The sequence below is a fragment of the Ornithorhynchus anatinus genome, chromosome 1, assembly GCF_004115215.2.
Source record: "Ornithorhynchus anatinus isolate Pmale09 chromosome 1, mOrnAna1.pri.v4, whole genome shotgun sequence".
NCBI lineage: Eukaryota > Metazoa > Chordata > Mammalia > Monotremata > Ornithorhynchidae > Ornithorhynchus > Ornithorhynchus anatinus.
In genome coordinates this window covers 154242397-154268877 of record NC_041728.1, presented here as the reverse complement: position 1 = coordinate 154268877, position 26481 = coordinate 154242397, and the positions used below count along the sequence as shown (strand labels likewise).

At 40.5% G+C, this 26481-nt stretch overlaps 1 protein-coding gene across 1 annotated transcript in view; it reads right to left on the bottom strand.

The window, feature by feature from the left end:
* The window catches only part of LOC100075826 (IQCJ-SCHIP1 readthrough transcript protein), a 759724-nt gene that overhangs the window by 618162 nt on the left and 115081 nt on the right, over window positions 1–26481 (bottom strand). The window contains 1 exon segment of the mRNA XM_029073274.1: window positions 691–755. Coding sequence (XP_028929107.1) covers window positions 691–755 — 65 coding nt within the window.

Below are 26481 nucleotides of genomic sequence, written 5' to 3'. Positions count from 1 at the left end.
CCTTCTGGCTGACAGGTCTGGCATCTGGCCTGGGGGTGGGACTGGGGATGGGATTAGTGGTGTGTTTGGAGTTGTGACTGGAAGCTTCAAGTGGCCTAGTGGAGAGAGCATGGACCTGAGAGTCAGAAGGACCTGGGTTCTAATCCCGGCTCCACCACTTGTCTGCTATGTGACTTTGGGCAAGTCACGTCACTTCTCTGGGTCACTTCTCATCTGTAAAATGGGGATTAAGACTCTGAGCCCCATGTAGGACAGGGACTGTGCCCAACCTGATAATGTAGTATCTAACCCAGGGCTTAGTATAGTGCTTGGTACATAGTAAGCACTTGACAAATACCATCATTATTATTATTATTCAAGCCTCATCCTGGCCTGGGCCCATGTGGCTAGGAGCCTCTCCCACCACTGGCCAAAAGGACTGCTGCAGTTATCACCAAGGCAAACAATTTTCATATCAGAATAACCATTCTGGGACTAGTCCCCACCTGTTCTGGTTCATTTCCAGCACTGATAAATATACCAATCAATCATATTCATTGAACACATCCTATGTGCAGAGCATTGTACTAAGCACATGGGAGAGTAGCGTATAACAGAACTGGTAGGCATTTAGTACCATTTTATAGCATAGGCACTTTTCTTGTTTTGCACTTTAATGAGCTTTAGCAAATCAACACTTTTCACACTTACTTTTCAAGCAAATATTTCTCTTCGTTAACTTGTTCTAAAGTATGTTGCAGTCTTTTCATTTCTTCCTAAAAGAATCAAAACCATCCTGATTATAGCACAAATCATGAATGTAATTAGAAAAGGTAAAATGCATTTTTCTTAGACAATAGCTCACAGCATCATACTACTGGATGAGACACTAGGTTATCAAGACCAAAAAAACTACACATTTTTTAAAGTTTAAAAACTGAATCAGTATGAATTCAGCACTCCTAAACAAGTGCACATGTCTATACACGTTACTTCTGAAAGTGAAAAAATCTCTATCACATGCGGCCACTTAATTTGGGGTTGGTTTGTTTGATTTGTATATGTAGAGGAATCTTGTGTTTTTAGAGCTGGAGTTCTTGGTCTGGGCTGGATGGGCAAATATCAACTCTTCCACCTCCCTTTCAAGCATTTAAATTCATAGCATTATTTCGTTCATCAGAGTAGGGGAATCAATCATGAATGTATATTCATTCTTTCATCCATTCAGTCATATTTTTTGAGCACTTAATGCGTGCAAAACACTGTAATAAAGCACTTGGGAGAATACACTACAGCAATAAACAGTCACACTGCCTGCCCACAATGAGATTAATAATAATAATAATAATAATAATGTTGGTATTTGTTAAGCGCTTACTATGTGCCGAGCACTGTTCTAAGCGCTGGGGTAGACATAGGGGAATCAGGTTGTCCCACGTGGGGCTCACAGTCTTAATCCCCATTTTACAGATGAGGGAACTGAGGCACAGAGAAGTTAAGTAACTTGCCCACAGTCACACAGCCAACAAGTGGCAGAGCTGGGATTCAAACTCATGACCCCTGACTCCAAAGCCCATGCTCTTTCCACTGAGCCACGCTGCTTCTAAAGAGCACTGAAATAAGGTCTCTGGAGACTACAGTGGAGTTAATGGGCATTAACCTTGCTCTCAGAGAGTTTACAGTAATTGCTTGAAGAAATCAAGGTACAATTTAACTATAAACTATCAAATATTGGAAGTACATTGTTTTACAGTTCTGAAAGTGGTTTGTCCTGAGTCTTCTGCTACTGAAACTGTGCTCACCACAACCACAGCTGCATTAGATGAAATGCATGAGAAGAATGGATGACTTTGGAAGATAGATTCTTGCTGAATGTTGAACCAAAATTGAGAAATCAAAGCAAAAAAGACCAAGAAAATGGTCTAAGTACACAATCATATTTATTGAACACTTACTATGTGCAGAGCGTTATACTAAGTGCTTGGGAGAGTAAAATATAGCAGAGTTGGTAGACACATTCCTTGTTCTCAAGGAGCTTACAGTCTAGATGGGGAGAGAGACATTGAAATAAATTAAGGATATGTACATAAATGCTAACCTCTCAGGGTCACACCAGTTTCCAATAGTCTGCCAATCTCGACTAAGGGAGGGAGAATCAAGCGGAGGCCTACCCATTGCATTCCTAGCTTGGCCAGTGGCTAGCGAGTGGAAGGCAATCTGTTACAAGTCAAAACTCATCTGTGCTGGGCAGCAGTAGCATGAGAGAGAGTTGAAGGCGGAGACTCAGGTTTACTGCATGGAAGGAGGCAATGGTAAACCACTTCCACATTTTTACCAAGAAAACTCTACAGATACACTGCCAGAATGATTGCAGATGGTGGTAGGGCATTCTGGAAGACATGTGTCCATGCATCACTATGGGTCAGATACGACTCGACAGCATAAGACAACAGCAACAACAACAACATAAATGCTGTGGAGCTGAGGGTGAAGTGAAGAAAGGGTACAAATCTAAATGCAAGGGTTCCACAGAAGGGAGTGAAAGTAGGGAATATAAGGGCTTAGTCAGGAAAGGCCTCCTAGAGGAGATGTGTAGCAGCATGGCGTAGTGGAGAGAGCATTGGCCTGGGAATCAGAAGGTCACATGGTTCCTAATCCCCACTCCACCACTTGTCTGCTTTATGACCTTGGGGAAGTCACTTCACTTCTCTGTGCCACATCTGTAAAATGGGGATCAAGATTATGAGCCCCAAGTGGGACAGGGATTGTGTCCAACTCGATTTGCTTGTATCCACACAAGTGCTTAGTAGTGCCTGGCACTTAACAAATAACATAATTATTACTAACTGATTTTAATAAGGCTTTGAAGGTAGAACATGTGATAGTCTGTCAGATATGAAGGAGGAGGGAGTTCCAGGTCAGAAACAGGAGGAAATGGGCAAGGGGTCTGAAGTCAGATAGATTCTCATCTCATCTCATCTATCTCATCTATCTTTCAAGGTGCAGTAAGTAGTTTAGTATTAGAGGAATGAAGTGAATGTCCTGGGTTGAAGTAAGAAATCAGCAAAGGAGGGTAAGAGGAGTCAAGGTTACTGAGTGCTTTAAAACCAATGATAAGGAGATGCTGTTTGATGTGGAGGTGGATGGGCAGCCACTGGAGGTTCTTGAGGAGTAGGGAAGCATGGACTTAACATTTTTTGAGAAAAATGATCCAAGCAGCAGAGTGAAGTCTGGCCTGGGGTGGGGAGAAACAGGAGGCAGGATGATCAGCAAGGAGACTGATGCCTTAGTCAAGGCAGGGTAGGATAAATGCTCGGTTTAACGTGGTAGTGGTTTAGATGGCGGGGGGGGGAAGGATGGATAAGTAAGAAGGTAGGTTGGATATGGGGAACAAATAGGAATGATGACACTGGACTGTTGAATAAATTGGAGGTCTCTGTGGGGCACAGGACAGTTTGATGGGGAGGGTGAGTGTCGAAGACAAGGCAGGCGAGGTGGTTGTAGTGGGAGTGGAGAATTATAGTAGCAGTGATGTTAAAGTAGAGTTACCAGAGATAATAAGATAAGAGCAAATTACTTAGAGGAAGCTGGGACAAGGTCAAAATCATTTTAAATTGAGCATATATACATTTATAAGTGGATGACTAAAGAATAAATGCAAGTTTTTAACTTGTGTTGTTTTCTTAATCTTTTGGTTTCATTTCATTTATCTCTAACTGCTATCTTTCTCTGAATCAAATCTATACTGTGGAACAAATAGAAAACCCAAGAGTCATATTTTATTCCCATATGGCAATTTAAAGTCTATTCCATGGGATTAGATGAGTCAGGAACTGATTTAATAGCAATACAATCTGTGTTTTCCTGGTGGCCAAAATAGAACTAGAATGCAGAATTCATTTTACACTGACAACCTTCTTGGCAGTTTGGTGCGTTCTCTCTGTAAACAACACTGGCCATTTTGCCCGGGCATTTTCAACAGTGGTGATGATTTTCTTGATGAGACTGTTGGTAAAGTTTAGTGGAGTTTACCACAACTTCCAACTTAACCAACAATTTGACCTGGCCCAACTATAAACATTTTCCTTGTTTACCACCCCATGAAAAAGGATATATTTTTTTGACAGGTTTAAAGTCAGAAATTAACTGAAAATTGCTTTCCACTGGGGGCACTTGAACCTGAAAGCTAACCTGCTAGCTTTCTTTATCACACATGGGTCATTTTATTTTCGGCATGTCCTAGGGCAATGTTAGATAATTTAAAATGTGAAAACAATTTGCAATTTACTTCATTCATAGCTATGGGTGACAAAACCCACACCACTTACATAAATCATTTTTGTGTTTGGAATAATTCTATATTAACCTAAGGGGAACTATTTAACACAAGCCAAAATACCAAATGGGTTGTGACAATTGTGACTTTTCCATCATTCAATTAAATAGCCTCGTACTCTTTATGGAAATGAGGGTAAGAGCTCAAAGAGGGGACACTTTAGTTTGCCTAATTTAGAAAAAAAGAGAAGACATGAAAATCTATACTAATTTCAGTTTTGCATCATTAAACATGGAGTATTGATTACTGCTCTTTGCCACCAAATTTATGAAGCTAGCTACGTTGCTGTGTCCACATAAAGTGATTCTGATGTTTTGCCCTCAGACCCCAACTGCTGTAAATGATGGCTCTCCATGGCAGCTGGGGTGTTGTTGTTCCAATCATAGCCTTAGGAGATACATTTCGCAGATTAGACCAGGAGTGACCCAGCTGCAAACTCTAACTTCAGAAAATTAAATTGGAGAGAATCCAAACTTCTCTGGGAGTAACTGCATGAATTATAATGCTGCTACAAACCTTGTTATAATGTAAATGTACTGCTTAAGGGACTAACTACCATTTTGCTTTTACCTCCATGGTTCAACATCAACATTAATCGTCCCCTCATTTAAAAAAAAAGAGAAGGTTAAAATTGCAATATTATTTTTTTCACTTTCTGAAAAGGCAACAAAAATTCTTTCTTCTAGGCATTTTTGCAGAAAAATTGCACACTTTGTTTATGTATTATGCATTATTGTTGTTGGAGCCTTACAGATCTGTAAATTTCATAGCAGAACGTTACCTTGCGGTAGGGCATAAAACCTTTGGAAAACCATCTAATAGTACATCAGCCACTCATTTAAAGGATTCATTCCATCAAGTTACAAGTATAAAAGACATAAAAGGGCAACGGGCCTGAGAAGATATTTTTATATCCTTCAAGCATATTCCCAACTCATTTAGACTGTTCCATCAGATACAAAGTGTCGTAGCTTGTGGAAGGCTCAGCATGGGGATGACTTATTTGTGATTATTTTTCCATTCTTGGGCGTAAGAATATACTGGACTGTGAGATGAAAATTGTTCACCTCTTTGAGGTAAATAAAAGCAGTATATAGGGGAGCATGAATACAAAGTTGAGATGGTGTGTGTTTCCCTGTCATCATAGAAATGAACACGAGGGAGGAGAAATCCACAAAGAGATTCAGCAAAAGGTGGAGTGACTACAGAGCTTTAATTAAACAAGAAATACGCAGAACTGTGAATTTAGCACAAGCGACATTAGGATGGAGGAAGTGTCCGACAACTACAAACTTCATATACTACCAACTGTGGACCTTCATTATCACAAAGGTGTTGCAATCCCCATTCTTCTCTCTCTTTGTTCAGATGTCTCTCAGCTACTAAAGTTCCCTGTATCAAATTGTCATTCATTGTACTCTCTACACTTCTAGGTCTTAAAATTCTTCAATTTGTTGCCTCGTAAAGTTCCTTGAAAGCAGGAATCGCGCCTACCAATTCAACCAAGAGCTTAAAACAGTGATTGGCACAGAGTAACGGCTCAATAAATACCACTGACTGATTGATTGCCTCCAGTGGTCTGGTTTTGATGCCCTGACGAATTTCCAAGCTTCAACCATTTTGTTAATCCCCATGACCCCTTTTTCTCGTAACTTGTGATAATCCTGAAATTTCAATTCTTTCTCAAATCACTGGCACAATAGAGAGAATAATAGTTTTCTCTGCCTCTTTCAAAGTCATGTTATGGAGATCAAATGATGTTGCTTTGGGAAAAAAAAAAGCACTAACTAAACTCAGAGTATTTTGATTGATAAAACTCCCAGATCAGATGGCATCATTACAAACACGGAGGGAATTTACTGCTTATATAGCAGAGAGGTTTCCCTTAACACATAGACTGATGGAGTGAGACAATAATGACTCATCAACCTTCATGCCAAACTGAAAGTTTAGAAAGCTGCAGTACTGTGGCTATATCACAAGAAACCACATTCAACTTCATAATCAGAATCAAGTTCAAGACCTACAAGCCGAATTCAACATCAAATAGTAAGATAGGATCACCAATCACAAGGTCCACAAGAGAAGTAGTGTGAACTAGTGGAAATAATGTAAGCATGGTAGTCAGAGATCTTGGTCCTATTCCCAGGTCAGCCACTTCTCTGCTGTGTGGCCTTGAACAAGTCACTTAAATGTCTCTGAATCTCAGTTTCCTCATTTGTAAAATGGGGATTAAATACTTATTTCCCCATCTTATTTAGACTGTGAGGCCAGATGGTAAAAGGTTTGTGCCCTGCTTGATTTTTGTATATCTGCCCCATCATTTAGTACAGTGCTTGGAATAGAGTATGCGTGTAAAATACTATTACTGTTATTATTATTATCACCATCATCACAATTACACTGGGAGGAACATGTGGGGAAACTGAAGGGCAGGAAGATACTCAAGCACCTACCTACTCTGGGACCAGCTGAATGGAGGCATTTTAGGCATCTCAAAAATGAAAAATGGTGATGGACTTTGGGGAGGCAAGTAATGGACAACTCTGCCATGAGGCAATCAAAACAACAGTTGCCCTTCTCAAGGAGAGGCTTTAAGAAGAACACAATATTGAAGCATATGTAGAATATGGTAAGTGCTCTAAATAACAAACATGTCATTTTAACAAAGGTCTGTTTTATCTGTACCTGGTGTGAGCTAGATTATTGGTGGTCTACCTACTTTTAGCACCCCACATGCATAGACAGATTTCATTATCAATAGCATCATTTTCAAACATGACTGACAGCTATAAACCTGAATGCCAACAAACAAAATCCTGGAAGAAACCAATTTACTGAACCAGAATGGGACCCTGTGAAGGGGCGATTTTCTCTCCAGAGAAAACATTCCTTTTGTTCTATCTGCTAGAGGCACACTTGAAAATGTCGGTAAAGTGACAAAGACCATAAACTCAGAGATGGCAGAAGAAAGCAGGCCCACGGCACATTTCCCTCTTAGCCTTTTTCATACTTTCAAAAAGAAAATATAAAGAATGAAAAGGAAAATATTTCCTATAAGAATCTTCTAGAAAGCCCAAACTTTAGAAAGAAAGCCCAAACATTAGAAAGAAAACATGATATTTAAGACAAATTTTCCATCCTGATATGAAGCTCTAGCGTTTGCCGAACTAATGCTGCCAACCAGAATTCAGACTTAGAAACAAAACGGAAATGAACTGAGAAATTTCCCTTAGGCTATTTGCTTGCAATATTTTTTCAAGCATAAAAATATTAAGTGAGTCTTAGGCAGAGAAAGAGACTGGCCTTTGATACCCAAACAAGAACACATTAGAGAATTGTCTTTTTGGATAAACCTTTTTGTTGATACTTTGAAGTTTATGCCTTGTATTCTACCCTTCCCAGACCAGAGCTTGGATTGACAAAAAGGCACGAATTATTGTCTTCCTTACAAGGATAACAGCCTTTTTTTGCTAACACACTCTTACGCTCTTTTACTATATTACCAAAGAGCACACTAATGGTACATGAGTTCTTTACTGTCACACATGAATTTGTCTTGGTAAGTCAATCAAAAAAATAAAGTAAGTGATGGAGAAAAGCATCCTGCTGAACAGAAAATTAGGCCAAAAGCAGGAACTAGCAGCCATAATGGGAAACTTTCAAGCTGGAAAGAGGTGACTGACTAATGGGAAATCTATAGGGAACAATGATAGGCAGCTGGGTGCTTACTTAAGAATTATCCATACTTGTATATATTACTCGAGTGATAGTATTACTAGCAAGATTTAGCTATAAAGCAGTTCAGGAAAGGTCTCTCTTTCCCCTTTCCCCCTCCCAAGTAAAAGTCCTGAACTATTTTCTTTTTAGGAGGCTGACTGTAGAGGGGGTGGAAAAAGAGAAAGGATTGGGGGAAAAAGAGAATAGGATTCCTTGAGAAACTGATTTTCCAGACAAGAGCCCCTTAGTACTGCTGTTTGATAACAGGTCGGTGCAGCTGTTACCAATCAATCAATCAATGGTATTTTCTAGTGTTTGCTGTATGCAGAGCTTAGGAAGGTACAATATAACTTTAAGGAATCGTCCCCCACCACTTATCTGATTCTAGTTAAGGTATTGATTGCTCTTTTGTACTTCCCTTTGGGTGCCTTTCATTTCCAAGGCTGATTGATTTAGCCGTCCTTTAGAAAATTTCAGGAGGAGGAGACTGCCCAGTGGGAGCAGTGCACTGTAATAAACACCTGGCAAATAACAAAAAGGAGAAGTGACATGTTCTCCATTTTGCAGTGAGAAGCAGCTTGGTGAAGTGGATAGAGCATGGGCCTGGGAGTCAGGAGGTCATGGATTCTAGCCCCTGCTCTGCCACTTGTCTGCTGTGTGACCTTGGGCAAGTCCACTTTACTCCTCTTTGCCTCAATTACCTCATCTGTAAAATGGGGATGGAGACTGTAAGCCCCATCTGGAACAGGGACTGTGTCCAATCCGATTTGCTTGTATCCACCTGAACTGTTAGTACAATTCCTGGCACATAGTAAGTGCTTAACAAATATGATAATTAGTATTATAATACAATTTGAGAGACATTAAAATATTTGAAAATAGAGTAATAAAAGTAACATGTATACAAAAGTTTTGAGAAGCAGCGTGGCCTAGTGTATTGAGCATGAGCCTGGGAGTCAGAAGAATCTGGGTTCTGATCCTGTCTCCACCACTTGTCTGCTGTGTGACCTTGGGCAAATCACTTAACTTCTCTATGCCTCAGTTACCTCATCTGTAAAATGGGATTAAGACTGTGAGCCCCATGTGGAACACTGATTGTGTCCAACCTGATTACCTTGTATCGACTCCAATGCTTAAAAAAGTGCCTGCCACAGAGGAAGTGCTTAATAAATACCATAAAAAAGTTCTTAGGATGGATATAAATAAGTGTATTAATGCTGGAGATTTCTAGTGAGTTTGTGTGATTTTGGGTGCTGGGAACTAATCAGGAGAGGCTTGGTGGAAGAGCAGAGATTTTAGGAGGACATTGAATTTGGGGAAAGCTGTGGTCTGTAGAATGTGGAGAAGCTCCAGGCTGAGGGAACAACAGAAGCAAAAAACAGAGGAAGCAATAGCAAAGTACAGTTAGAACAGTGACTTTGAAGGAGCATATGAAGTAAGATGGGGCATAGTGGGTGAAGAGATCTGATGCATAAATGTGGCAAATTGGTTTAAACTAAGTATGAGAACATTTTATCTGAGAGGGAGGAATACCAGAAAGGAGAGTTTCAAGGAGTGGAGAGATATGGGCCAACTGACTCTCCAAGAAGTTGATTTATGAAGCAATGTGCCATCTAGACTGAAGTGGGGAGATGCTGAAGGTAGAAAGGCAAGCAGGAAAGCTGATACACAATTCAAACTATGATATTAGAAATTGGACTAGACCTTGGGAGAAGAAGAAGGAGTGGATCTGCATTCTGCTAATTCCTAGAGAGCAAGGAAAAAGACCTTGGCATTAGATTCTCCAAAACAAATCAATAGTATTTATTGAGTGTCTACTCTGGGCAGAGCATTGAACTAAGCACTTGGAAGAGTACCATAGAGTTGGCAGGCATAACCCCTGCCCTCACTGAGTTTACAAACTAGAGCAGAGAGACACTAAAATAAATTTTAGTTAGGAGGAAGTAATAGAATATAAAGTATGTACATCAACTGCTATGGGACGCTGGGAATACATTGGAGCTTAGGTGGTCCATGAAAGTGCCACGGTAACAGTTCGGGGACTAAGGAGGCTATGAATGAATGGGGGAAAGTCTCCTGGAAGTGATGGGATTTCAGAAAAGCTCTGAAGATGGGAAAGATGGGGAAGAATGGGAGGGGGCGCCAGGAAGGAAGTAGGACAGGAGCAAGAGGTTGGTAGTGGGAAAGGCATGAACAAAGCATAATGAGTAGGTTGACTGCATAAAGAGAGAGCAAAGCTGGGGTACAGTGGGAGATGAGAGCAAAGCTGGGGTACAGTGGAAGATGAGACTGGGTAAGTAGGAGGGTGAGATAATACAAAGTCAGAGGTAAGGAGTTTCTGCTGGATGTGGAGAGGAATGGGTAACCACTGGAGGTTTTTAAGAGGGTTAGGGATTCAATTCAATACAGTCATATTTATTGAGCAGTTAATTTATGCAGAACATTGTACTAAGCACTTGGGCAAGTTGTGTACAAAACGACGTTTAAGAAAAATGATCCAAGAAGCAGTGAAGTATGGGTGGGAGAGGAAACAGATCAGTGGGGAGGTTGATGCAGTAGTCAATCTGGTATGTAAAGGGATAGGTCCTGGAAATTTATGTGGAGAAAAAGCTGACAAGATTTGGCAATAGACTGTATATGGATAGAAAGAGGGGTAGAAATCAAGAATAATGCCAACAGAAATCCCAACACTTTATCACATAGATACACTTTCCCCTCCAAATGTGACACAGAGTTTGAGATAAGTTTAAAAAGAAGGAATTTTAGATCCCGCACTTTGCTGTTTTCTTACTACAATGATATTGGATTTCAGAATTTTTTTTTAAAAAATCAATAGCTCTTGCTCAGTTACTCCACAAATTCTCTTCTCTCTAATTCAGATATGCTCCCCTGTTTTTAGCATCAATAAATCCATCAATGGAATTTTCTGAGTGCCTACTATATTAAGTGCTTGATAAAATATACTAGTGGCAAAATTCCTTCCCTCAAGAAATCTACAAAAGCAGGAGAAAGAAAAAGGATGAAGCAGATGGCAGTAAAGCACATCAGGACATAACAGCTGAACAAATAATTGAATCTACAAATAATTATATAAACAAAATTAGACATATTCTATATTAGTGATGCAAATAGAAATAAAATATAATAAAGCACCACACATTTCTAGCCAACTGTAGATTGGCCCTGCGTTCTTAAAGGACACTAAAAAAGTCTTTATATGATAGGTTTAATAAAAGACAAACTCCCAACCAATTTCCCAGAAGCTACAAACCAAAGCCTATTTTATTAAAGGATCCTTCCAAACTGAAAAGTCTTTGGGATTGATGGTCCATGAAGATTAAGGGAGCTCATTTATTCCCTCTCTTAGTTGCTTAACGCTCATGCGGAAAAATACACATATGCTATCTTGTCACAACTGTGCTAAAGGGCGAATCTCTAAAAATCATCTCGGCGCATGATACTCTAAAGCCCCAGAACTGGATTGTTTACCTTTTAATTTAGCTGCAAATCAAGTGGAACAAAATGACAGCATTTATTTTCTCTGTTAGAGGTTTAGTAGTCCATAAGGTATGTATCAGTACACCTCAAAATAATTAACTATAAACAATAATCATGCTAAAATAATTCAGTTGGACATCTTCTATTGCAACATCTCCACAATGGCAAGATAACTGTTAAAGTACTGTTGAGTTCCACATGCTGCATTCCTGATATATTGAACTTTCATCCTTTTCTTCCTTCCTGTAACATTTCCTGGAACTATAAGACATCTTATTGACTCACAACTATTCTAGAAGATATTATTGAGCTTTAAGCCTGGTCTACCCAAGACACCAGATATGCAAAATTTCTGAAATCCCTTCAGGCCACAGTTAAGTGACTCAAAGCTCTACTTGTTGCTTTTTCACAGTGTGTGTATGTGTGTGTGCGTGTGTGTGTGTGTGTGTGTGTGAGAGAGAGAGAGAGAGAGAGAGTGATATACACATATTTGCACATAAAAACATATCTATGTATCTATTAATAGATAGATGGAAGTGTATTTAGGTGTGCTCTTTTTCATGGTTTTGTTGAGTGCAGGTTGTTCCATGTTTCATTTCCCAAACCTTCACTTTTAACTGTCGTATTTTATTAATAAGAAAAAATGGATCAGAATAAGACAAGTAAAACCTCTCTTTTTTGCAGATTTTCATAGGTGAGAGCTGCAGCAATTTGGGCATCGAGGAAAGATTCTGAAGCAACAGAATATTAATATTAATGGTTCTGAAAGCAATAGCATCAAAATAAATATGTGAAGATGTATCAGAATGGGAAGGGAGAGAAAGAGACAGGGTCAGAGAGATGGAGGGAGAGAATGTGTGAACTAAATCTCGTACTGTAAAGTAGCATTAATGCCATCATCATCATCTTCTTTATCATCACCAGTACTTACTGAACACTTTCTGTGTGTTTCTATTGGAGCACTAAATAAAAGTAAAAGATAAGGTCCCTGCTTTCAAATAACTTGTAAGCTAATGGAGGAGTCAGGCTGATGTAAATTTAATAGAAGAGTAAAAATATAGGTGTGTAAAAAAGATAAGAATAAGAAAAAATTGAATAAATGCAGTAAATAAGCAGTTTTCCATAGATATACTAAGGGTGACTGATAGAATGATACAGCAAGGAGCTATGGGTAGAGGATGAAGATTTTGAAGGTGGCGTTGGATTTGGTCTGGAAGCTCTGAGGAAGGAGTAAGTACCACAAAAGGAAGGTACTTAGAGAAGCAGCGTGGCTTAGTGGAAAGAGCCCGGGCTTAGGAGTCAGAGGTCATGGGTTCTAATCCTGACTCCACCACTCATCTGCTGTGTGACCTTGGGCAAGTCACTTCACTTCTCTGTCCCTCAGTTACCTCATCTGTAAAAATGGGATTAAAAAATGTGAGCCCCATGTGGGACAATCTGATTACCGTCTATCTACCCCAGTGCTTAGAACAGTGCTCAGCACACAGTAAGCACTTAAATACCAACATTATTATTATTATTGTTATTATTATTATTCTCTACTACCACAACCCAGCCCATATATTTTGCTCCTCTAAAACCAACCTACTTACTATGCCTTGTTTTCCTCTCTCTCACTGTCGACCCTTGATTAGACACTTTCTCCTGATTGGAACTTCCTCCCCCTTCATATCTGAAAGACCTCCATTTTCCCCATCTTCAAAGCCTTATTAAAATCACTTGGTACTTGGTTGCTTCAACCTACTCTAATTTATTTTAGTGTCTCTCCTTCTAGACTATAAGCTCCTCGGGGACAGGGATAACTTCTACTAACTCTATTGTTTTCACCAAAGTGCTTGAAAAATTGTGGAGGAAAAGATGGAAGGATAATAGGGGATGATGAACAGAGCAGAATCAAAGACTACATAAACTTCACCAAAAATGTCTGGCAGGAAATCTGGTGACAAATCAATGAATATTTGGTGACAAATCAATCTCTGACCTGGCTTTAACACTCTACTAATGGTCATACATAAAAAAATAGATACTTTGCTCTAAACATTCAGGTGGTACCAAATCAACTGAGTTGAATGACATTCTAGGAAAAAGTGTATTGATGGAAACAACGCAAAGAAAAAAGTGCTGCAGCAAAAAGCACCTTCTGTGTACTCTCTCCATTGCGTATAACCCCAAATTTTAGCATTCGTTCGTTCGATCGCATTTCCTGAATGCTTACTGTGTGCAAAGCACTGTACTAAGAGCTAAAGTCCTGTACTCAGGTAGGTAGTAGAAAGCGACTGGGTGTAATTTCCTCCACATATGGGCTCTCCTCAACAGCAGTGGAGGTAAGGATATAACTGTGGGGGATGGACAGTATAATAATGATAATAGTAATTATGGTACTTGTTAAGCGCTTACTATGTGCCAAGCACTGTTCTAAGCACTAGCTGATGACTGTGGCACTGTGATGATTGGAGCCCTCTGAGGAAGAGAGATAACCATCAATATCAACGTATCTATTGAGCACTCTGGTTGCAGAGCATTGTACTATGTTCTTGGGAGAATACAACACAACACAGTTGGTAGAATCATTCGCTGGCCCCAACAAGATGTCTTCAATGGACTCTTGAGGTAATTAAAATATTTAGTTAGCACTTTCTGGGCCCAGAGCACTGTACTAAGCACTGGGAGAGAATACCCAGTTGGGAATTAGACACAGTTCCTTTTCCCTCAGGGAGTTTACATTCTAACAATCTAGTTTTAGGTCTTCTCAAATGGCTAATTTCATAAATCATTTGGCTACTGACAATACTTCAGTTTTCTTAAGTTTTTAAGATGAGAAAGCAACCCCCAAAGGCTGAGTGGCTTGTATAAGTCAAGGTAATTTATGACAAAGCTCAAGCACTTGGATCGATCAATTATCTCAGTCCCCACGGACCTCATTTTGTTTAGAGCTTACCCCAAAAAATGATACAAAGGGAAAAATGGTTAAGGGTCATAGCTCTTTTCACAGCTTAGAGACTCTTTCTTCCCAGATATATTAAAGGCAACAGTCACGAATTTCATGCTGGAAAGAAAGTTGTCAATCCACTTTCCAGCATTTCCGTCTGTCAACCCATCTGCTAATTTTTATAGCAAACAAAAATCAGTAAAACCTTTCTAGGATGATGTGTTTTCACGGTGTTAGACAGAGGGTGTGAAAATGAGCAGGAGCCACATATTTTAAATGGGGGCTTCTTCACTGTGCTTTTATTCTGAGCTTGTTTATTAAAGTTCTGTCACCTTAATGAGTGATCTGTCTCTTTGTGAACAACTTTGGCAGTGCTTCAGGAAATGACTGCTTGGATTCAAAGATGCCTTCTGCATCAGGCCTTGGTGATTAGGTCCAGAGGGAAGGGGTGAATGTATCATGCATTCCCCTCTGTGACTGAACTATCAACACTCAACCCTGAAACCTTCAAGGAAGAACTGGAGGAAGGGAGGAAAGAAAGGATAGGAAAGGCAAAAAGAGAAAAAGTCAGTGGCAAACAAAGGGGAGGGAAGGCACTAAAAAAAGGACAAAAAAAAATCAAAAGAAAAGGGATAATCTGACAAAGTGGTGATGGTTTCCTGAAGCTGATTCAAAACAAACACTTCACACAGAGAAAACAAGGATGATAAGATGAAGAGCACAGGAGAGCCAACTGAAAAAGGAAAGTAAACAGAAATATAATAGCCCAGTGGATAGAGAATGGGCCTGGGAGTCAGAAGAACCTGGGTTTTAATTCCAGCTCTGACACTTGTCTGTGGTATGACCTTGGGAAAGTCACTTAATTTTTCTGTGCCTAAGATACCTCATCTGCAAAATGGGGGTAATGATAATAATAATGGTATTTGTTAAGCCATTATTATGTGCCAAGCTCTGTTCTAAGTGCTGGGATAGAGACAAAGTAATCAGGTTGTCCAACGTGGGGCTCACAGTCTTAATGCCCCTTCTACATATGAGGTAACTGAAGCACTGAGAAGTTAAGTGACTTGCCCAAAGTCACACAGCTGGCAAGTGGAGAAGCTGAGATTAGAACCCATGACCTCTGACTCCCAAGTCTTTCCACTATGCCACACTGCTTTTCGTTGAGACAGTGAGCCCCATGTGGGACAGGGACTCTGTCTGACTTATTATCTCGATTCTTCTCCAGTGCTTAGAACGGTAAGTGACACATAGTAAGCACTTATCAAATACCATTATTATTATTATTATTATTACTGTTCCAATAGTGAGATGCATTAAAAAGGGGAAGGGAAACAAATGGAATCAGAGAAGGAAAGAAAGAGGGAAAATAGGAAGGGGAAAGGGAAAGAGGGATAAGCAATGGGAAAGAAAGCCATCGTTCCATGCTCACCTTCATTTGGCACTCATTTTTGATAATAGTAGTATTTTTTGTTACTTCTTTTTTTTTTAAATCTATGCTCACCTTCTCTTAACTGTTCCAATTTTGGTTTGGTTTTCTCATTAAATTTAAGCTCCTCAAATTTGTCACGCCTTATACTTGTTCTGTATACACTAGTGTAGCCTAGTGGAAAAAGACCAGTTTTGAGAATGAGAAAATCTGGGTTCTAATCTTGCCTCTGGCACTTGCTTGGTGTGTGACCTTGGGCAAGTCACTTAACCTCCCTGTGTTTCAGTTTCCTGATCTGCAAAATGAGGATCTAATACTTGGTCTCCCTTCTACTTAGACTGTGAGTCCCATGTGACTGATTATCTTGTATCTATGTACACTTTCTAAGTTCCTGACAATCAATCAATTAATCATTGGTATTGATTGACACTGTGTACAGAGCACTGTTCTAAATGCTTGGGAGAGAACAATACAATAGAGTAGGTAGACACAATCCCTCTCCTCAAGGAGCTGCCAGACTTGAGGGAGAGACAGACACTAAAATAAATCAAATAGGGGAAATGGCAGAGTATAAGGATAAGTGCATAAAGGCTGTGGGCCTGGGGGAGGAGTGAATATCAAGTGTTATTATCATTATTATTATTTTTATTTTTAATAAATCCCTAACAACCTAATACAGAGATAATTCTCCACACAGCACATGTTCAATTAAAAATTGTGAAATGGAACAGAGAGTCATAAAGGGAAAGAGACAGGATGAAGAGCAATTGGATAGGTAGAAGAAGGAAGGGGAGTGAGAGTAATAATGACCTTACTGGTATTTTTTAAGCAATCAATTATATTTTTGGGGAACACTGAACTAAGTGCTTGGGAAAGTACAACAGATTTGGTAATGTTTCCTGCCCACAAGGAGCTTACAGTCTTCAGTTTAAGCCCTTTCTTTTTGCCAAGAGCTGGAGAAAATGCCCATTAATCAGGCTGGATACAGTCCTTGTACCTCATGGGTCTCACAAGCTAAGCAAGAGGAAGAACATGCTTTGAATCCTCATTTAACAGATAGGAAATTGAAGCACAGGGAAGTTAAACCACTTGTTCCAAGTCCCAGTGCAGGCAAACAGTGAAGTTGAGATTAAAATCCAGAAAAGAGAGTCAGGGAAAGGAGAGATATGATCAGGATCAGATTATATTACAAAGTTAGGAATGGAAGTCAGGAAAGGTAACCAGAAGAGTGTAGAACTACATTAACCAGAATGAAGAATGGGTAGCATTTCCACCCTCCCACTAGTTTTACAGGAAGCTCAGTAGAAATTGCCAAAAGAAACAAACACAAAGTTCCAGGTTCACAACAGAGCTCCTTATTAAAACATCCCACTAACACTACTAGTGTTTTCCACATCAGCATAATCTGGTAAGAGTACATCATTGCCGGGAAGGTAATGTCTCTTTATAGTCAACAACACCCTCTGGTGAAAGCAGTTTTCATTGTCAGAATATCCTCTAGCTAAGCAAGCCCATCACAACTCAATAAAGTAATAATAGCAGTATTTAGATGCTTATTATTTATTATTATCAAGTGCCGTCGAGTTGTTACCGATTCATAGCGACTCTGTGGATATATTTTCTCCAGAACATCCTGTCTTCTGCCAAACCTTTCTGTCAGTTTCTCTGTTACCATAACAATGATGTTCTTATCATTGTTAAGGTCTCTATCCACATAGCTGCTGATCTGCCTCTTCCACATTTTCCCTGGACTTTTCCTAGCATTAGTGTCTTCTCCAGAGAATTAGTCTTCCTGATTATTGTGGCCAAAATATGCTAATCTAAGTTCAGTCATTTTGCTTTCCAAAGACCACTTCGGCTTATTTTGATCCAAAACCTATTTGTTTCTTTTTTGGGCAGTTCATGGTTTTCACAAAAGCTTTCTCCAACACCACATTTCCAAAGAATCTATGCTTTTTCTATCCTGTTTTTTCACTGTCCAGCTTTCAGATCCATACATTAAGTGCTTACTATGTGTCAAACACTGTTCTAAGTGCTGAGGTAGTCCCAGCACAAACTAATGAGGGTGTCCCACATGGGGTTTACAGTCTTAATCCCCATTTTACAGATGAGGTAACAAGCCCAGAGAAGTGAAGTGACTTGTCCAAGGACTCACAGCAGACATGTGGCAGATCTGGGATTAGAACTCAGGTCCTTCTGACTCCCAGGCCCATGCTCCATCCACTAGGCCCTGCTGCTTCCCTGCAATGATCATAACTTGCTTCCTATATCTAAACTATCTCCTTTTTTCATGCAGTCCCTCCATCTGGTATCTGTGATGAAATTCCAGGCTCCTCTTGCCTTAGTTGATGTATAGTCTTCTCCTTTTACCCATGATGTGTTTATCCTCTAGCAATGGCGAGGCTCAGCACCTCTTACGGATAACAGATTTATCTTTTAGAAGATTTAGGGAGTTCTCCCCATCAGATCACGGTCTAGTAGAAAGATCTCAGGCTCTGGAAGTCAGAGGACCTGTGTTCTAATTCTGACTCCACCATTTGTATACTGTGTGACTTTGGGCAAGTCAGTTAACTTCTCTATACTTCAGTTCTCTCATCTGCAAAATGGGGATTCAATATCCGTTCTCTCTCCTACTTAAACTCTGAACCTCATGTGGGACCTGATTATCTTGTATCTACCCCAACACTTAGGATATGGCTTGCCACATAGAAGGCACTCAACAAATATCATAGAAAACATAAAATTCCATTTTCCACACAGAATTTACTCATGCCATCTCCGATTAGACTGTAAGCCCGTCGATTAGACTGTAAGCCCGTCAAACGGCAGGGACTGTCTCTATCTGTTGCTGACTTGTTCATCCCAAGCGCTTAGTACAGTGCTCTGCACATAGTAAGCGCTCAATAAATACTATTGAATGAATGAATGAATCTGTTGCCAACTTGTTCATCCCAAGTGCTTAGTACAGTGCTCTGCACATAGTAAGCGCTCAATAAATACTATTGAATGAATGAATGGATAATATAATAATAATAATAATGTTCGTATTTGTTAAGCGCTTACTATGTGCAGAGCACTGTTCGAAGCAGTGGGATAGATACAGGGTAATCAGGTTGTCCCACATGGGGCTTACAGTCTTAATCCCCATTTTACAGATGAGGTAACTGAGGCACAGAGAAGTTAAATGGCTTGACCACAGTCACACAGCTGACAAGTGGCAGATCTGGGATTCGAATGCATGACCTCTGACTCCCAAGCCCAGGCTTTTTCCACTGAGCCACGCTGCTTCTCTGTTATAACCAAACAGCCTCAGTCTGTGGTAAAGAAATTTCCTAATTCTACCTCTGTGTTACATCCCAATAATATAATGAAAACACATTTCAGAGCAGAACTGCGGTTTTAGATAAAACTTGGGTTTTGAGAACACAGCTACCTAATATAGTTCAAGAGAATTATTAACCCAAAGAGTTTCTCTACTGTAAATCTTAGAAAAGAGGAAAGGATACTATAGCCAACCATAAATCCATTTATTTCTAAGTAAATGTGTACAAAAACAAGTTAATGCCTCACTTACCTGAGATTTATTAATTCAACAAATGCAATAGGGCACATGTCCAAACATAGTTTGAAACTCTGTGAGCCCATTGCTGGGCAGGGATTGTCTCTATCGGTTGCTGATTTGCACATTCCAAGAGCTTAATACAATGCTCTGCACATAGTAAGCGCACAATAAATATGATCGAATGAAGGAATGAATGTTTCTTATGAAGGTGGCACTTGGGTGTGTTAGAAGAAATGAATGCTGGTGGATATAAAGGAGTATTAAGGTAAAAGAGTGTCTCTCCCAGCTCCAGTCCAGACTCACTCTGCTGCCCAGATGATATTTTTAAAAAACTGCTCAGTCCATATCTCCTCACTCCTCAGACCTCCAACTGTTGCCCATCCATCTCCACTTCAAGATGAAATTTCGTACCATCAGCTGTTCACTTTACCTCTATCTCATCTATCTCACAAATGACCCCTTGCCCTCATCCTCCCTCTAGCCTGGAACTTCCTCTCACTTCATATCTGACAGACCACCTATCCACTCTTCCCACATTAAAAGCAATCTTAAAATCACATCTCTTCCAAGAGACCTTCCCTCATTTACAAAAAGCAGAGTGGCTCAGTGGAAAGAGCCCAGGCTTGGGAGTCAGAGGTCATGGGTTCGAATCCCAGCTCTGCCACTTGTCAGCTGTGTGACTGTGGGCAAGTCACTTCACTTCTCTGTGCCTCAGTTACCTCATCTGTAAAATGGGGATGAAGACTGTGAGCCTCACATGGGACAACCTCATTACCCTGTAGCTACCCCAGCGCTTAGAACAGTGCTCTGCACATAGTAAGTGCTTAAAAAATACCAACATTATTATTATTATCACCTAAGCAATTGAATCTGTTCCCCTTAGGCACTTGATATGCACCCCAACCTCAACCCCACAGCCTATTTGTCCGTATGTTCTAAATACCCTGCCATTTTCCACTGATGGATTGATTGATTGTATTATATAATAATAATAATAATGTTGGTATTTGTTAAGCACTTACTATGTGCAGAGCACTGTTCCAAGTGCTGGGGTAGATACAGGGTAATCAGGTCAAGGGTAATCAGGTCAGGTCAGGGTAATCGCCAAGATCCGCCCTTTCCTCTCCACCCAAACGGCTACCTTACTGCTACGGGCTCTCGTTATATCCCGGCTAGACTACTGTGTCAGCCTTCTCTCTGACCTCCCTTCCTCCTCTCTCGCCCCGCTCCGGTCTATTCTTCACTCCGCTGCCCGGCTCATCTTCCTGCAGAAACGATCTGGGCATGTCACTCCCCTTCTTAAACAACTCCAGTGGTTGCCTATCGACCTCCGCTCCAAACAAAAACTCCTCACTCTAGGCTTCAAGGCTCTCCATCACCTTGCCCCTTCCTACCTCTCCTCCCTTCTCTCTTTCTACCACCCACCCCGCACACTCCGCTCCTCTGCCGCCCACCTCCTCACCGTCCCTCGGTCTCGCCTATCCCGCCGTCGACCCCTGGGTCACGTCCTCCCGCGGTCCTGGAACGCCCTCCCTCCTCACCTCCGCCAAACTGATTCTCTTTCCCTCTTCAAAACCTTACTTAAAAATCACCTCCTCCAAGAGGCGTTCCCAGACTGAGCTCCTCTTCCCCCTCTACTCCCTCTGCCATCCCCCCTTTACCTCTCCGCAGCTAAAGCCTCATTTTCCCCTTTTCCCTCTGCTCCTCCCCCTCTCCCTTCCCATCCCCACAGCACTGTACCCGTCCGCTCAACTGTATATATTTTCGTTACCCTATTTATTTTGTTAATGAATTGTACATCGCCTCGATTCTATTTAGTTGCCATTGTTTTTACGAGATGTTCTTCCCCTTGACGCTGTTTAGTGCCATTGTTCTTGTCTGTCCGTCTCCCCCGATTAGACTGTAAGCCCGTCAAACGGCAGGGACTGTCTCTGTTGCCGACTTGTTCATCCCAAGCGCTTAGTACAGTGCTCTGCACATAGTAAGCGCTCAATAAATACTATTGAATGAATGAATGAAAGGTCCCACGTGGGGCTCACAGTCTTAATCCCCATTTTCCATATGAGGTTACTGAGGCGCAGAGAAGTTAAGTGACTTGCCCAAAGTCATACAGCTGGCAAGCGGCGGAGCTGGGATTCGAACCCAGGACCTCTGACTCCCAAGCCCGGGCTCTTTCCACTGAGCCACACTATTATCTCTTCCTTTCTGAGGAGTTGCAGTTCTGCAACTGGATGTAAATCAGGCACACCCAGGCCAAGGAATATTGTACAGGAAAAAGATACACCATCCTCTACAGCATCTTTGTAGGCACAGGAAGTAAAACTTCAGGGGCCCTTCTGGGACTACCCGGGAAGAATTCCAGAGAAGACTTATGGAACACAAATTCCCCAGTGAAGTAGGGACTATTCTTTCATTCAATCATATTTATTGAACACTTATGGTTTGCTGAGCTGTGTACTAAGCACTTGGGAAGTACAATTCAGCAACAGAGACAATCCCTGACCACAATGGGCTCACAGTCTATAGGGTGGGAGGCAGACATCAAAACAAGTAAATAGGCATCAGTAGCATCAATATTTGTACCTGGCAAGTGATTTTTGTAATTCTGCAACATTAGGGGGATTTTTACTTGATTCCACCCAATTTCAGACTTTGTAGATTTTTTTAAGGTTTTGGATTTTTTTGTTCATTCAGTCATTCAATAGTATTTATTGAGCGCTTACTATGTGCAGAGCACTGTACTAAGCTCTTGGAATGTACAGTTCGGCAACAGATAGAGACAATCCCTGCCCATTGATGGGCTTACACTGTAATCGGGGGAGACAGACAGACAAAAACAATAGCAATAAACAGAATCAAAGGGATGTACATCTCATTAACAAAATATCATGTTCACTGCCAGAATAAACTCTTGTCCATTTACAAATAGTTCTAATTTTCCCTTTACACTCTAAGCTCGTTGTGGGCAGGGAATATGTCTGTTATATTGTTGTTGTTATTATTATTATTATTGTGGAATTTAAGCGCTCACTATGTGCCGGGCACTGTACTAAGCACTGGGGTGGTTACAAGCAAATCGTCTTGGACACAGTCCCTGTCCTATGTGGGGCTCACATTCTCAATCCCCATTTTACAGATGAGGTAACTGAGGCACAGAGAAGTGAAGTGACTTGCCCAAGGTCACACGGCAGGCAAATGGCGACGCGGGATTAGAACCCACGACCTCTGACTCCCAAGCCCGGGCTCTAGCCAAGAGGCCATGCTGCTTCTCATGAGATCCATGGTCATTTTATAAGCTTATTTTGCCTCCATAGTCTTTAGCTCTATTGAGAGTGAACAGCTAAGAGGAGAGCTTACTTTGGCGGCTTATTACTCTTCTCCACATCTTCAGCAACTTTCACAATTGGGTTATTTACTTCTGTGAGGGATCTGTGAATCACAGATTGGCTTAACCAGATTGCCTTAATAGAAAACTTTCAAGTCTGCTATTGACTCAGAAGGACTATTACCGATAGCAAAAATCTTTAAATGACATTTACCCTTCTAATTCCAATGGTAATTGGATCCTCATGAAAACTTGCTTAAAGGCAAATGTACTAACAGAGAACACCAGTTTTTTTTCTAAAAAAAGCATCGCCAATTACCCTTATACTATGGCAGAGGCTTTAAAAAAGCAAACATGCTACCAATCTTAATAAGTATATTTAAACCCCATTCTTCGCTACGATTCTTTTTCACAAAGTTCCATTCCTATTGCCCTCTTCATCACACAACATAAAACATCAAGCTCTGTTTTATATAGGACATTTAGGAGTTCCTTCTAATAATAGTAATAATAATAGCAATAATAATAATGGTATTTATTAACCACTTTGTGCAAAGCACTATACTAACTGTTGGGGTAGATACAAGATAATCAGGTTTCACATGGGTACATTCTAAGTAGGAGGAAGAACTGGTATTGAATCCTCATTTTGCAGATGAGGAAACTGAGGCATAGAGAAGTTAAGTCACTTAACCAAGGTCACATGGCAGATAAGTGACAGAGGCAGGATTAGAACCCAGGTCCTCTGACTCCCAGGCCCATGATCTTTCTACTAGGGTCACGCTGCTTCTTGTAGCCATTGAAGTGCTGCACTGGGTTAAGTCCAGTTAAAAATGTAATAATTATAGTGGTGTAAAGGAAGTTCACCAGTCTGGAAGCCGGATGACCCAGGTTCAAGTTCAAACTTTGCCACAAGTCTACTGTGTGGCCTTGGGCTAGTCACTTAACCTCTCTACCTCAGTTTCCTCATCTGCATAATGGAGACGATAATAACACTTTCTTCCCAGGTCACAGGGTTTTTGTACAGGCAAAAATCATATAACTAATGTGAAAGCACTTTGGGAATGAAAGTGTTATTTTAAAAACAAAGTGTATCACTATATACCAAGCACTCGGCTAGAGAATTATGGTAATTACGGTGTTTGTTAAACATTTACTATGTTCCAAGAACTATATAAAGTGCTGAAGTAGATACCTGTTAATTCGGTTGGACACAGTCCCTGCCCCCATGGGGCTCACAGCCTAAGTAGGAGGGAGAACAGGTGTGGGATCCCTATTTTATAGCTGAGAAAACTGAGGCACAGAGAAGTTAAGCGACTTGCCCGAGGTCAAACTGCAGACAAGTGGCAGAGCCAAAACTCAAGTCCTCTAACTCTCAGATCCATGCCCTTTCCACTAGGCCATGCTGCTTCTCAATACAGATTCGATATAATCAGATCAGACACAGTCCCTGTTCCGCATGGAACTTCAGTGGCACAAATAACTGGGCCGAGGAGCCCACATCCTGTGTTTTAGAAATGAAAGTCTAGAGATGGCCAGGTAGCAGTATCAGAAGAGCCTATGTCGTTATGGAAATTTTGCAGCAAAAGTGTCTGTGTTTTTCCCCTTGATTCAGTTTTCATCATCAATCTAGCTATCTTATATCTGCCAGGTTTTGCTCATTAAATCAGGTAAGTTTTTTGTGTTGATTATCAAAGAGTGCTTTGCATATGGCTTTTCCACCTCAATTTTAAAATAAGGGCATTTACAACTCAACCAGTGAGTGAAAGGTTTGAAGGAATTTTTTAAAAAGTCAATCTGAACAATTTGTAATGAATCTATATTCTGACTAACATGGGTAATTTCTTACCAATGAACTAACTAGTAAATTCAATGTCACTACTTTACTTCATATGCTCAAGTGAAGTTTGTATTTCTATGTTTTGTAACATATTAAAATAAGTGACTTGGGCAACATACTCAAATATCAGACACTCTAACTCCCAAGTGTTTGACAAATTGTTTTAGGAATCAGGAAAGTTGTTGAATTGCTTTTCCCAATTCTCTGGATAAAGACAGTGTGGCTAATCAGGACCCATGATAACCAATTCTACCACTGACTCAATGTGAGGTCACAGACAAGATATTTAAACTTTCTGTGCCCTAATTTCCTCTTCTGTAAAAATGAACATAGTAATCTCCTTCTGAGCCTAGTTATTATCTCCTTCCTTAGGATCCTGAATGTGAAACTAGTGGCCCGCAAGTGAAACAATGTTAATTCATTCTGTCTCTCTCATTTTCTCTCTCCTCTCTTTTTTCCCCATTTTGCCCTCTCCCCCTCTATTCTACTTCCTTCCTTTTTTCAACCTCTTTCTTCCATAAATCATGACCTTACTTCCTTCAAAATCTACCTCATTCATGAAGCTTTCCCAGATTAAGCATGTCTGTTTCCAGCCAGACTAACCATTCCAGAATCTCCTGGGGCATTTGTGCTTATTTCAATGAAATATAATCAGGTAGTATTAATGTGGGTTAATGTCATTTATGTTTTATGACAAATTTATTCCATGGTATAGTTGATAGAGCTTGGGCCTGGGAGTCAGAAGGTCATGGGGTATAATCCTGGCTCTGCCACTTTGCTGCATGACCTTGGGTAATTCACTTCACTTCTCTGGGCCTCAGATCCCTCATCTGTAAATTAGGGATTAAGACTGTGAGCCCCATGTGGGACAGGGACTGTGTCCAACCCGACTTGCTCGTAACCACCCCAGAGCCTACTATCATTACTAGGTACTAGTAAGTGCTAAACAAATACCACAATTATTATTACTATTATTTCTCCTTTAAAATTCTAGACTCCTCTTGGACAGGGAATGGAATTCTTCCTAAAGTGTCTAATGCAAAGCACTATACACAAGCAGTCATGAATATTCATTACGCTTACCAATATCTCTTCTTATGGTTGAGTATAAGCAAAAATGAGCTAAGCTATTTGACTTCAAGGCACAACTCTACAGAACCACAATATTTTTTTCTCGCTTGTTTACCAAAACTATGGATTCAAGCCAGCTTTAACTCTGAGCCATTTGGCTAACCAGCCTAATTTGTGAGTGCCCTAAAGTGAACTGTTTATTCCACTAGTTTATGTACTGATTGTATTTATTGAGTACTTACTGTGTGCAAGATACTGTACATAGTGCTTGGGAGCGTACTACACAACAAAATAATAGACACGTTCCCTGCCAGCAACGAGCTTACAGATTAGAGGGGGAGACTGACTTTAATATAAATGAATAAATTACTGATATGTACATAAGTGCTGTGGAGTTAGGGCTGGGGTGGTGAATAAAAGGAAGAAATAGATTTCCCCCTCTTGCTTAGTCTGTGAGCCCCATGTGGAACAGACACTGTGTCTGTAGATAAATTGTATCTACACCAGTTTTTAGTACAGTGGTTGGCACATAGTAAGCACTTAATGGACACCACTATGCTATGATTGTAAGAAGTCATCATTATCAATGGTATTTATTGAGTGATTATGTGCAGATCACTGTACTGAGAGCTTGGGAGAGTACAATAATCCCGCTGCTGCAATACCTTACAGAAATGCAAGATTCCTCATAGAGGAATCTTATTCCTTCCATCAATTCCCTTCCCATCCTACTTCAATGCAAAGCTCTATACACAAGCGGCTTATGAATATTCATTATACTTATCAATAACTCTT